General features: G+C 49.7%; 1 protein-coding gene across 3 annotated transcripts in view; it reads left to right on the top strand.

Annotated features, from left to right (window-relative positions):
• SLC39A11 (solute carrier family 39 member 11) overlaps positions 1 to 14,023 on the top strand; it is a 256,409-nt gene that overhangs the window by 20,262 nt on the left and 222,124 nt on the right. For all 3 annotated transcript variants that reach the window (XM_026654629.1, XM_026654631.1, XM_026654630.2), the window contains exon 4: positions 4,473 to 4,631. In XM_026654629.1, the coding sequence (XP_026510414.1) occupies positions 4,473 to 4,631 (159 nt within the window). The remainder of the gene's footprint in view (positions 1 to 4,472; positions 4,632 to 14,023) is intronic.

Below are 14,023 nucleotides of genomic sequence, written 5' to 3' on the forward strand. Positions count from 1 at the left end.
GGCGCATGCACAGTAGCTACAGGCTAGAACAACAAAATACTTCTCAACAAAACTGGAAAGCAACCAGCACCGGCGCTGGCCCTGCATCCCGTCTGCTCTTCCCGAAGCTCTCGCTGTTGATAGCGTTGGACATACAGACGTGGCGATGGGGCAGCGACCCGGACGATATAACTGACTCCCTTCATCAACAGATCTTCAGTCTCTCTTCACGTTCTGTTAATTAGCAATCTCTACCTAGTGTTTGGAACCTCTGTGCCACCCTGGAATAGGGGGCAGCAGTGGAAACGCCCTCAACCTCGGTGTGGAGGGAACCGCTCTAGGAGTCAGTGGGGAGTTGTGTCCTCGTGTCTTGTCCTCCCCTTTGGAGCCAGCCTCTGGCTGAGATCAAGAAGAGCCATGACCGAGACTGCCCGTTGGCTGGTGGGTTTGGCGTCTAGTTGCCATTTCGAGACCCCTCCAAGCTCCTTTCACGTAGGCCAGCCAGTAGCTGCCAGTTGATGAGAACACTTTGTCCTGAGGCTGGTTTCTAGGTAGGCTTTAAATACAATGCCCGTCACCGGGGTAACGGAGTGCATGGACACAAGTAAAACAGGAAGTGCCTGCTGACTTTGAGTGCCCACCTTGGGGCTGACTTTCAGAGGGGCATGGGCACCCACAGCTTGAGCTGAAGTCAGTAGGAGCTGTGTGGGTTGTGCCCTGGCCAGAGGAAGGAACGTGTATCGGTTGAGGCTCCTGGATTTGAAGCATTGAGCGCGGTTTAGCTCTCTTTCAGAAGGAATGTAGATCTCTCTCATTGTTTTCTAACACTTCCTCTTTTTTTCGGGGCCCCGGGGAGATGAGCCGAATTCTCCCTTGTGGCCTGGTGTCATGCCATGTCATCTGGGAAACGCTGCAGTACAACTTGTTCTTTTTTCAGCAACAGGCGTGCTCAGCGTGGGGAGCTGAATGAACAAATGACTGCTTGGATTCCTGCCTTCCCCTTCCACCTGTCGACTCAGTACTGTTCTCTGTAGGGATGGAGGCTGGGGCGGGGTGGGGATGCCGGATTGGATCCGCTCCCCCTGCTCTTCTGGTAACTGATTTGCAGGGCTAGTAGAGAAAGTGCCATATAACTAACCCCGACCCCTCTTAGTGGATTGGAGAGTCTCTCCCAGGTCACTGGAGCCCTGTGGATCTTGATCGATTTCCTGCCTGCCATGAGGGTCAGCTTCCATGCATAACTGAAATCAACCCATCTTGTGTCTCCCATGTATCTGAGCGCCTCCCAATAATTAATGCATTTATCCTTGCCACAGAGAGGCATTGTTATCCTCACTTTACAGATGGGGAGCTGAGGTACAGAGAGACAAAGGGACTTGTCCGAGGTCACACAGGACATATGTGGGGGAGCAGCGACTTGCTCCTGTGGCAAGGGGTGGGTCCTGTATACTGCAAGGGGGATGCACCTCTCTCTCTGGATTGGGGTCCCTGTGTAGTGTTGTTTTTACAGCCCCAAGAAACTGAGCTTCACGGGAGGACACTTCGGAGCAGGTGGAGCCCGTGTCGTGCACAGCGCTATGTTCTGTCCTCTGCTCACGGTGTCTTGGAGAGGGCGATATGAGAAGGCCCCATAACCCATGGAAGGAGGGCAGTGGAGGCTAAGCAACTTCCCGTGAGCTCAGGGGAGCCCTTTTCTGAGCACCACGTGCTGGGGGCGGCTCTCTGGTGCCTTGGGGAGCAAGGCTGGCATCCTGTTAGGGTGGAGCGGAAGACGCTGGTTATGTGGTGCTTGCTGAGCCCAATGGGAATTTTGCCGCCAAAGCGAGCAAACGCTGACTGTTCCCCCTCCATGGGCTCTCACCTTCAGAGGTTGAGGGGTTCAGGGGGAGCCATTGGCAGTACAGCTCCCGGGGGTGTGGGCAGGGCAGCAAGAGGGGTCATGCCCTCATCAGTTGCCCCGGGATGGGGAGGGTTGGAATCTGACTTTCCCATAAATCTGGGCCCTTCCGTAGCCCTCAAATCTTGGCCTCTCAATTCAGCTGCAACGTCTTCTCTTCAAGGAGAGCCTGAGGTTCGTCTTTCCCCCTCCCATATGCTGTTCTGCAGAGGGCGTGTGCATGTCTGTCTGTCTCATTCAGGCTTTGGTGACACTGTGGGGTTGCTTTGTAGCTTTGCTTGAGGTGAAAATCCATTCTGCGCAAGTCTCCTGGAGGAAGCGGTTTCTTGAGGTGAGGTTGGCTTGGCAACTGCTCATGGTTCCGAGCTGGTGACTGGACAGTCCTAGCGCATGTTGACTCTTTTTTGATAATCTGTCAAAATGCATGATGCTTGAACAGACTGAAATTAACTTTCCTTGCCTTTTTCTTAAGGTATGTCTACACTACGGGATTAATCCGAATTTAGATAATTCGAATTTGGGAAACAGGTTGTATAAATTCGATTGTGCGCGGCCACACTAAGCACATTAATTCGGTTTTTAACCACATTAATTCGGTGGTGTGCGGCCACACTACCCCATTAATTTAACCACATTAATTCGGTGGTGTGCGGCCACACTAACCCTAATTCGAATTAACAAAATCGATTTTGGCGCTACTCCGCTCGTCAAGGTGGAGTACAGAAATCGATTTTAAGTGCCCTTTAATTCGAATTAACTGGCTCTGTAGTGTGGACGGGTGAAGGGTTAATTCGGATTAACGCAGCTAAATCCGAATTAAAGTCGTAGTGTAGACCAGGCCTTAAAGCCTTCCCGCTATATTATTTAAAGACATAATCTTAGCTTGATTTAAGACTGCAATTCCGGTTTTAGTAAAACCAAAGGTTTGCAAAACCTTAAAGCCAGTGGAAGCCTTCCCTCCCCCCCCCCCCAAAGTACTTTAATACCAATGGAAATAAGGTTTCAGAGTGGTAGCAGTGTTAGTCTGTATCCGCAAAAACGAGGAGTCCTTGTGGCACCTTAGAGACTAACACATTTGTTTGGGCATCAGCTTTCGTGGGCTAAAATCTGATGAAGTGGGTTTTAGCTTATGCCCAAATAAATTTGTTAGTCTCTAATGGAAATAAGGTTTTTATGTGTGCTGGGAATCAAATATTGGCCTGTGGTGTCCATGTTCCAGACCCTGCGTTGCGAGTTAATGTCAGTGCTTAGGTACCTGGGTGATAGGAGCCCTGGGTAGATCTGAGAGCTAGTCGGTGAAATTGACTCATCTGGTTTCAATCACTAACTGGTCACTTTTGGCATTTCAATCTGCATTAATGGTAGCAACACAGGAGAATGGTTTGGCCATTCATTTTAATAACACAAGGTGTTGATTGTTAACACCCCAGGCTTGTGTTACTATGTTTAGTTCAACCTGATGGGGTCTCTTTGAAGCATCCCTGAACGTGCTTTGTGGTGAAAACAGGTGACACAAATGAGAAGACATTCATATTTTAGTGTGTTGTGCAGAGGCCTCTGTCTCTGGCATTCCCTGTCCTCACTAAGAACTGGTATGTGGATGGGAGCCAATCCTCCCCTCCTCTCCCGCTGCTCCCCTCTGGGAAGGGTTATTATGGATGTGTTAATCCTCAGTAGGATGAGCCTAGCAAGTAAGTGTGCGCGCGTCAATTGTTTTCCTGCCTCACGGCTGGCTGGGTGAAAACTGATGGCTTTGCACCGCTCACGCTTAATCCCCTTCTCCTTTCTTCGTTGTACTTCAGTGACGGCTCTATGCGGAAGTTGGCTCGAATCTCATCGGTCAGTCTGAGGGGTCGTGTCACACTTTTCACGTTGCCAAGTGCGATGGCAAAAGCGACGGTGAATAGGCTGGAGCGTTTGTGGCTGGTGTGAACGGAAGCCTGCTAGGTGTGCGCCCTGGCAAGCCGCTGTGAGCGCTGTTTCAGGGCCGGTGCTATCCAGAAAGCTGGAGGCAGCTGCGAGTTTGGACAGTAACTAAGCACTATTAGCAAAGGAGAGTGTTAGCGGAACAGTGCGGGCGCTGTCTGTACAATGTGCACGCGCCCATTTATTTAATGTCTGGTGTGTTGTGAATCTGCTCACCAACCTTAAGTGAGCAGAGGTCAGCATGGTGAATCCATGAAGGGGGTTTGCTCTTTTCCTCCTGCTAGAGGAGGGTTATTAAGTAACCTGGAGGGAAGTTTTTTGAGTGTGGGTTGTTGGAGCGAGGTGGTTGGAGGGAGTTGGGGTTATTTGTGGTTGAGAGGCAGCGTGCTGGGAGTCTAACGAAACCCTTGGTGTTGAAGCAGAGGCAGTGTTGTCCAGTGGGCAGGGCACCTGATTGGGCATTAAGAGACCTGGCTTCTGTTCCCACCTCTGCACTGAGCTCTTGGGAGAATTAAAGCTGGTGACCCTCTGCCTCAGTTTCCCCCCCCCCACCACCTTTGGCCTGTCTCTTTATTGCTTGTATGTACAGCACCCAACGCATTAGGGTCCTGATCTCGATTGGGGGTAATCCCATAACCTGTATTAATTTGTTCTGGTCTCTGTCCCTTAGGTCATGTTAGCTGCTTCTTACTGGTCCCTCCTGGCTCCAGCCATCGAATTGGCTGAAGATTCTGGGGATTTCGGGGCTTTTGCATTCTTCCCGGTAGCTGTTGGCTTCACCCTGGGAGCAGCTTTTGTCTACTTGGCCGACCTCCTCCTCCCGTTGCTGGTAAGTAGCAGTCTGACTGTCTGCTGTCAGTGGCCTCCGGCTAGTCTCCCACCCTGTTTGTGTCCGGGACTGTGGGCCGCTGGAAGCCCGTTTCTAGCTGACTTGCACGTTACCGGATGCACGAGGGGGTTACGTGTTGCTCTTGAACGCCTGCCTTTCACACGGCAGAGTAAAGTCTGGTCTCTGAGCTGGCAGCGCAGTGTATGTACTGTCACCACGGCTGATTTCCCCCCTCTTGCAGCTTCCCTAGGTAGCAAATAGAGGTTTGCTGTCCTAAATCGTGTGCTGTCTTAGGGGAGTGGCTCATAGACTCATAGAAAGGTAGGGCTGGAAGGGACCTGGAGAAGTCACTAAGTCCACCCTCTGTGCTGTGGCAGGATCAAGTAAACCTAGACCGTCCCTGTCAGGTGTTTGTCCAACCTGTTCTTAGACCCTCCAAGGGCGGGGATTCCACAGCCTCCCTTGGGAAGGTTAGAAAGTTAGAAACTCCCTTATAATTGGAACTTTATCCTAATATCTAGCCTAGCTCTCCTTTGCTGCAGATGAAGCCCATTACTACTTGTGCTACCTTCAGTGGACATGGAGAACAATTGATCAGAGTCTTCTTTATAGCAGCCTTTCATATATCTGAGAACTATCGGGTCCCCTCCCCTTCAGTCTCCTTTTTGCAAGACTAAACATGCCCCGTTTTTCTTACCCTTTCCTCCCAGCTAAGATTTTCTAAACGTTTTACCATTTTTGTTGCTGTCCTCTGGACTCTCTCCAGTTTGTCCACATCTTTGCCCAGACCTGGGCTCAGCACTGCCGCCGAGGCCTCCCCAGCACCCAGTAGAGTGGGACAGTTACCTCCCACGTCTAACGTCCGGTGCTCCTGGATGGCCCTGTCCAGCAGCAGTGGGGATGTAAGTGTAGCTGACTGCACTGGCCGTTGGCTTGGTTTAGGGTTGGGGCTTACCTCAGACTGTTCCCCACGGTATTTGGGGATCCCCAGGATGGATTTTGCATGGCTTCAGGGTTTTGCTATGAAAGCTGCGCTCAGCTTGTTGTAGTGTCGCCAACCCCCACTGTTCAAAAATCCTGAAGCAACCCTCAAAAGAATCATGAGATTTTTTTTAAAAATCCCCCCCCCCCCCCCCCGCATCCTGTTTTCTGAGCCTTTAGGGTATGTTTGAGTCACACTTTCAAGCTTTTTCTCTGCAATCATGAGGCTAGGAACTTGTTTATTTTTAAAAAAAAAAAGGTGATATTTTCGTTTTGTAACATGACTCCAGGAGCTGGAGCTTTAAAACACTGAATACTGAGAGGTGGAAACGCTGCCCTGGGTAAACCTTCCTTCATCCTTTTCACTTGCACCAGCTGAACTGCAGTAACCAGTAGGGCCTGGTGATAACACTGATTTCCTTGGCTTTGCTAGCTGTCTAGAAGAGCTCTTCAAAAGATCTGAGGTGGCTGTTTGTTCAATGATAGTGCCAGGCAACAAAGCATCAGGAGTGTTGATGTTACTCTGTGTTTTGGCTAATGAAGTTAAATGGATTTTTTTCTTAACCCTCATATCAGTTTCCATTCTGGCAGAAGCCAGATACTAATCAGTTTCTGTGGGAGATTTAATAACTGCATTTCCCTGGGTTTCTCTAAGTCAGTGTCTGTGCTGAACATGGCTTTAGGCCACACACATGAAAAGTGTTGGCTCTTTCCTTTTTTGTTTTGTTTTGTTTCTTTAGCTGGCAGTGGTTTCCAAACAATCCAGGTGAGACCTTTGTTTCAATCCTGAGATGTAATTTGCAGCATTGCAACACCAATCATTCAAAAATCATGACTCAGTCTCCCCAGAAACCATGAGATTAACTTAAAAAATCAGAGTGTTTGTCTTTTTTGTCTGCTGGCAAAGGAACATTTAGGGCAGTGTTTCTCAAACTGGGGTCGCTGCTTGTGTAGGGAAAGCCCCTGGTGGGCCAGGCCGGTTTGTGTACCTGCCCGTCTGTAGGTCCGGCTGATCGCGGGCCGAGGGACTTACTGGCCACCGCTTCCAGCAGCCCCCATTGGCCTGCATTCCATGAGCCCCTCTATGGTAACATGGGAGTTCTTTAAACTTCCATTTGTTGCTTAGTTCCTCTCAGAATTTGGAAGATGAAAGTCACCAGATTGTCGTGTATTTGAGTGGAAGGAGCATTGTCCTGTGGTGTAAATAACATTGGGTTAGGCATGTCCTGATATCAGGGGCATGTAAAGCAACCCAGCCCAAGATCCAGCTCTGTCACGCAACCAAATGAATGCAATCAGCTCTCTATTGTGTGAAGGTTATCGTCCTCAAACACCCCTTTGTTTCACTTAGGCCCAAGTTTAAAAACAAAAGTATCTTGCCTGTATTGGTGTTTGCAATAATTGCCTGTCATTATAAGGGACCGAAGGGATGTATTTGATCAGCTGCCGACAGCTCCCAACAGAGAAAGTAAACAGTTCCGCCACGCAACCCGCTTCTAACCAATGTCTCTAACGTTTTTCTCTGCCTATTGGGAAGAAGCCTACGTTGCCTGTGTCTGCAGGGTGGGGTGGGAGGAGGCGGGGTACGGGACTGTATGGGAAATGGTGGGCTAGGAAAGAGAGGACAGGAGGAGTGGACAGAGCAAAGTGATCACGTTAGAGATGTTCCCTGATTGCTGCTGGGTTAATCCATCTGGCGCTGTTGATCTCTCACTTCCAAGCCAAGTTTTGGTCCTCAAAAAGGAAAAAATCCTTCCCCGTTATTCCATGCTGCTGTTTAAGAGGGTCCCCTTTCTAGAGAGGTTTTGATTTGAACCCAGTTAAAATAACATCAGGAGCTGAACTGACTTTTGGCTTCAACTCCATGCATCCGATGAAGTGGGTTCTAGCCCACGAAAGCTGATGCCCAAATAAATTTGTTAGTCTCTAAAGTGCCACAAGGACTCCTCGTTGTTTTTGCTGATACAGGCTACCACGGCTACCACTCTGAAACCTGAGTTTTGGCTTGTAGTTGATGCCTTATCGATGTCTACTTAAATCAGAGGAGCGGGTGGGTCCTTCCACGCTCGTTCATTTGGGAGGGAGTGGGAGTGTGTGTTAATATCTTAGCTTAACGAGTAGTAATCCTGCAAGGGTCTGACGACACTTGTTCCATTTGCCTAATACTCACTCTTCGGGGAAGAGAGAAGGATTCTCTCCGCTTCTCTTCCTCCCATTCTACCAAGTGGGGGAACGGAATACCCCCAACACAGCATAAAACAGCAGTTAGTGGGCTTCGTTGTTTCTTATTTATACTGTGGTAGTGCCTAGTAGCCCCAGTCATGGACTGTGGTGCTAGGAGCTGTACAAACCCAGAACAAAAAAACAGTCCCTATCCCAAAGAGCCTGCAGTCAAAGCAATGCCCTCGTCCCACTCATGCTAGAATAAAAAATGCCAAATGCACCAGGAGTTACTGGAACGGTGCGTGTAAAACGAAGGAATGATACCCATGCTGAACTGACTCTGAAATCAATGGGGCTGTGTGGGGGCTCAGAGGTCTCCCCACGTCTTTTCTTCCAGGATTGGGGCCTTCGATGGCTTTGTGGGGAGCACAGCCTAGCAAAGAGACTTGGTGGTGGTGTGGGGGATGTCATGAGAGGAACGTGGGGAGTGACTCACTTTAACAATGTATAGAACTGTAGTATTCTGATCAAAACTTTCTCTTCTACCTTTTTAAACTTAATGGGCCAATGACATCCCTGAAGTAACTCCCTTGGATTTTAATAGCCTGACACGGGGGTGAATTTGACTCAGTGTCTTTCCCATCTTTTGGATTAAAGCCTCTCCCAAGCAGTGCTTTAGTCATTAATGCTCAAGCACCTGTCAGGCTGACGTTGTAATTTACTCCAGTTGAAGAAAAAAGGAGACTGAAGAACAAAGCAGCACACGTTCTCACTGAGGTCTCTAATGGAGAAGGGACCCAGAGGGGGATACAAAGGGATGTTAATACACATCGTCATTATGAAAGAAGATGGTGATGGATAAGGAATTCGTGGGGTTTTTTAGTGGACTGTTCTTTATGTAAAGACGACTTTGCTTTGATGTGCTTGATGTTTCTCCCTAGCTGCTTTGGAGTGTAGCAACTCTTCCCCCTTTTCAGGCAGTTCACAGAGGACTGATACGGTTACTAAAGATACCTAAGGAAGTGTTTGTGTTCCCCAGTGGAGCCCGGTGGGACAAACTGGCTAATGGGGCTGAACAGTTTGTCATTAGGTTCTTCATAAAGGGCGGGATCTAATCCATTAGATTTTTAATTTGGAAGACTTAAACCATCTGTTCTTTCATTAGTTGGGTTCACTGAGGGTGAGACTCTGGTTTGGGTGCGTTTCCTATTGAGTATAGGTGATAACACGCCTGGAGGTGAACTGGACAATGGGATGCTGTCGGGAGGAGCTCCAGAGAACGAGCCAAGTGTGCTCAATGTAAGCCAGGAGGAGCTATGCTGGAATTGCATATAGGGACCTCAACATTTCAAAATGACTATTGGATGGAACTTGACAAGCATGTCTCCATCTGCTGCAGTGGTGCAAACTGCGGCGTGTCGGTGCGGGTAGGCACCTGCCCAGTTAAACAAGGCCATGTTCTAGTTCCCTGTAGGATGTTCTGCTAGTTCTGAGCAAATTAATGTCTGTTTTTATACTTCCCTTCCACCAGCTTTGGTGACCTTTAAACAGGCTCCTCATTTGAGGCCCAGCAGATTCCAAGGGCCGAGTTCTCTCTGTTTTAGGTTTGGACTTTTCATTTAATTAAAAAAAACAAAACAAACAAAAAAAAACCACAGAAAACTTGATCCTGAATTCTATCTTGAGGATTCTAGGTCTCCCCACCACATTCCCCCAGGCAGACGACTCTTTTCAGAACATGTTGGGTGCTGAAAATCAAAATGTTTTGAAGAGAAATCGTTTAAGGAATATGCTACCGTATTGTTTGTTTGTTTTTTGTTTATGGAGATATCCTATCTCCTAGACCTGGAAGGGACCTTGAAAGGTCATCGAGTCCAGCCCCCTGCCTTCACTAGCAGGACCAACTACTAATTTTGCCCCAGATCCCTAAGTGGCCCCCTCAAGGACTGAACTCACAACCCTGGGTTTAGCAGGCCAATGCTCAAACCACTGAGCTATCCCCCCCGCATATAATGCAGGAAAGCCTCCAGAACTTGCTGTAATGCCACTCAGAATTATTATTAAACCCACCCATGAGATGGTCTTTCAGCCCTGCCTGTTCAGTTCTTTCTTTTACTGGGAAGGGGGCAAAGCAGAATGAGTCGCTTCTTTCTCACCCCCTTTTCAGTCACATTTCCGTGGTTTTTCTTTTCCCTTCTCTCCCCCCTCCCCCTTTTTCTCTGCTCTTTGCTCCGATCTTAACTCTCAGTATCTCACGGCCCATGAATGATTAATACAGGAACCCTACAACATTCTAAGACTAGCTTCTTTAGCATAAACGGCATTTTATATAATCACCGCTTTGGCCTTCTTTTGTCAAGAGGCGTGGGGTGGGTTAGTGGTGAGAGCACAGAACTGGGGAACAGAACACCAGGGCTCTGGCTTTTTGTGAGAGTTCATGCATGTTGTTTCACTGCTCTGTGCCTCAGTTTCCCCAGCTGTTAACTGGAGATACTACCACTCACGTCCCAAGGTAAGGTAAGCACTCAGACCTTGTTAGGTGGATGGCACCGTTTGGGTTGCTTTTAAACGTGGCTACCCCAGTGGTATTTATGTTCATATTTAGGCATTTTGAAAACCTGCGCAATTTTTTTTTTTAAAGGAGTTGGGTACCAGAAGCTGCTATGGAAATCAGTGGGAGCTCTGGGTGATGAAAATCCAGCAGTTTTTATTTAGCTGACTAAAGTTAGGCACCTAGATTTGTTAACTTGGCCCCTGCATTGCTAATAACGTACAGATATAGCTGCTAACAGCCGACGGCCAAAGACGCAGAAGCCCAGGGTTGTGTAGAACAGCGGTAAGTTTGGAACTCGACTGGACTCCTTTCTTGGTAGCACTCTGAACTGTCCGCTTCTGCAAGGGAAAAAGCTTGAATGAGTGTCTCCCTCTCTGCCACTAACTTCCATGCTCTGTGCTTTGGTAAGTACCATCGAAAGGGTTCTGAGAGCATTATTCTTGTTTTAGGGCATGTCTGCACGATGAGCGAGGGGTGTGATTCCCAACTCGCATAGACGAGCTCGTGCAAGTGTAAATAGTAGTGTCGCACGGGCAGCGGCTGTGCTGAGTCCAAACCCGCGTGAACCCCGTGGGTTTGCAATTGCTACCTGTGCTACTGTAGCTACGCTCCTCAAGCTAGCGTGAGTATATCTGCCTGAGCTAGGAATTATACTCCTCGCTTGCAGGATTGTGTGGTATAGAGGGAAGAAACTTTCCCCAGGGCTGTTCTAATTCTCCATCATATGGAACCAGAAACAGTGTCAAGACGTGGGTTTATTATTGGGACTAGGAAGGAGATCAGGGAATGTGAGCCTTCTCCCTCGCATCTGGTACTCTATTGCACACCATCCCCTCTTGCTATAATGCGCTTGGATTGTTTTTTTTTTTTTTTTTTTGGCAAAGGCTGCCAGTATTTGACGGACAGTGTAGTGTACGTTGGCATCCGGCCTGCGAGGAGGAGATTTATCTAGCTCAGAGCATCTTTCTTCCTTGTTTTTTCAAAGCGCTTGTGTTTAGCGTAGCAATCGGAAGAAACCCCCTCTCTTTCCCTTCTCCTGCTCCCCTTAAGAGCATCGGTTGGGCTGCAGAGACAAAACCACGGTGTGGTGGAAACTGGAGCATTTGTCTGAAAGGTTTGTCAGCCCTTGCCTCTGCGAAGGGCGGAGGAGGGGGAATATTAAAGCTGTTTGCTAATGTTGTTTGACTAGCTGCCAGGTTGCTCCCTCTCCTGGTTTGAAGGAGGTGTATACAGAGACGGTGTTGTCGAATGGATAGGGTACTGCCCTGGGACTCAAAACCTGGGTTCTGTTCCCGATTCGGCTGGCTGACCCTGGGCACGTCACCTTTCCCCGATGGTTTTTCTTCCCGACCCTTTGTCTGTCCTGTCTGTGTAGACAGTAAGCCGTTTGGGGCAGGGCTGTGTCTTAATATGAATTTATGCAGAGCGGGTCCCTGATTTTAGCTGGGACTTCTAGGCACTGCTGCAAAACAAATATTTGTGTTCTGGCTGAATGGACCGTCCCCATATTCGCTCTTTTGCCTTTTTACCTGAATGGACAAGACGTCCCCCCACCAGCCGTGCAGGTGGCAGATTCAAGGAGGTGGGTGTAACCTCCGGCCAAGTAGCAAAAGTGCAAATGGTTGAGGACAACGCCACTGCCTGCAGCACATGTTCTGGACGAGTTCATCTGGCAGGCTGTAATAGACAGGCGTAAGCTGCCTTCGGCAGTACTGCAGTGGTTTGTAATTATACATAAATACCTAACAGTGAGTTAGTGATGTTTTGTTGTTCGAGCATAACACTCGATTGGAGGTAACGAAACAATGGGTGCCTGCCGAAGTGGCCTAGATTCTGATCTGGGTGTGACTGACAGCAAAATCCGGCTCTGAGAGAGGTGTATTTAAACTACCTATTGATCACACGCGATCCTGACTTCTCATAATTGCTCTTTCCACTGTAAATCTAACACTGTTCTTGAGTTTAAGGGCAGGTCTTCACTGGCAACGTTCAGGCGCTGGCTCGGCAGTTCTTTAACGTGGCTTGTGTAGTCGGGGCAGAGCGCTGTGAGAGAGCTCTCCCACCTCCACGAGGGGCGTAGCTCCCAGCGCTGGTGCACTGTCTATACTGGCACTTTACAGCGCTGAAACTCGCAGCGCTCAGGGGGGTGTTTTTTCACCCCCACCCCGAGTGAGAAAGTTGCAGCGCTGTAAAGTGCCAGTGTAGACAAGCCCTTAGTTGGGCATTTTGTCCTTGTTCTCTGGGAACAATCGGTACAGATTGGGACTCAAACCCATGGTGGTGCTGGATGTAGTCAAAGAGCCACCATGCCAGCGGGCTGACTTAGGGTTACCAACTTTCGAATCGCACAAAACTGAACACTCTTGCCCCACCCCTTCCCCGAGGCACCTCCGTCGCTCGCTCTTCCCCCACCCTCACCCATTTTCACTGGGCTGGGGTAGGGGGTTGGGATGCGGGGAGCGGGGTATGGGCTCCGGCTGAGCGGCGCTTACCTCATGCGGCTTCCAGTCGGCTCTGCGCTGCTCCCGGAAGCGGCCGCCATGTCCAGCTCCTAGGTGGAGGCGCGCTGCCTGTGCCCGGAGGCGCCTCCCCTGCAGCTCCCATTGGCCGCAGTTCCCGGCCAATGGGAGCTGCAGAGACAGCGCTTGGGGCGGGGGCAGCGCGCGGAGCTTCCCTGATTGCACTTGTGCCTCGGGGCCACAGGGACGTGCTGGTCACTTCCAGGAGCTGTGTGGAGTCAGGGCAGGCAGGGAGCCTGCCTTAGCCCTGCTGTGCCGCCGACCGGACTTCTAACAGCCCGCTCAGTGGTGCTGACCGGAGCCGCCCAGGTCCCTTTTCAACTGGGCGTTCCGGTCAAAAACCAGACCTCTGGCAACCCTAGGCTGACTGTTTCCCAAGTTGTGCCTTAAAGGGGGACATGCATAGATTTTTAAAGCCACGAGGGACCCTTCCGATCCTTTAGCCTGACCCCCTGCAAAACGCAGTCATCGAGGAACTTCTGCAGAACTCCTGTTTGAAGTAAAGTAGAGCTTTTAGCTTAGAATAGAATATCAAGGTTGGAAGGGACCTCAGGGGGTCATCTAGTCCAACCCCCTGCTCAAAGCAGGACCAATTCCCAGACAGATTTTTGCCCCAGATCCCTAAGTGGCCCCCTCAAGGATTGAACTCACAACCCTGGGTTTAGCATGCCAATGCTCAAACCACTGAGCTATCCCTCCCCCCTTGACGTCCAGCCCTGACTTTTGAAGACTCCAAGAGAGGAAGCCTCTAGCACATCCCTAGATAGATTGTTCCAGTGGCTAATACCCTAATAGTTTCTGCCTTATTTCTAGTTTGAATTTATCCAGCTCTTGGATCACATTATGCCTCTTTGTGCGAGATTAAAGAACTGCCCACGATCAGAAATCTCTTCCCCATGTAGGTACTGGTAGGCCGTGATCAACCCCCCTCTTAACCGTCTCTTGTCCTGGCACGCAGTTCAGAGAGGGGAGGAGGCCTTTCTGAGTGGGCCATGCTCTATGGGTGGGCCTAAGCTTACTGTGCAGAGTACAGACACCGCATGCTCGGCTAGCACGTGTAGCACCAGTGCAGACGGTGAGGGTTAGGGTTAGGAGAACCCTGCGCATCTGAACCCCCAGGCTAGATACGCTGCATGGCTCTCTATGCACCCAGGCAATGCTTCCCGGGCCAACGC

The sequence above is a fragment of the Terrapene carolina genome, unplaced genomic scaffold (assembly GCF_002925995.2).
Source record: "Terrapene carolina triunguis isolate 2854851 unplaced genomic scaffold, T_m_triunguis-2.0 Scaffold192, whole genome shotgun sequence".
In the NCBI taxonomy this organism is placed as follows: Eukaryota; Metazoa; Chordata; order Testudines; family Emydidae; genus Terrapene; species Terrapene triunguis.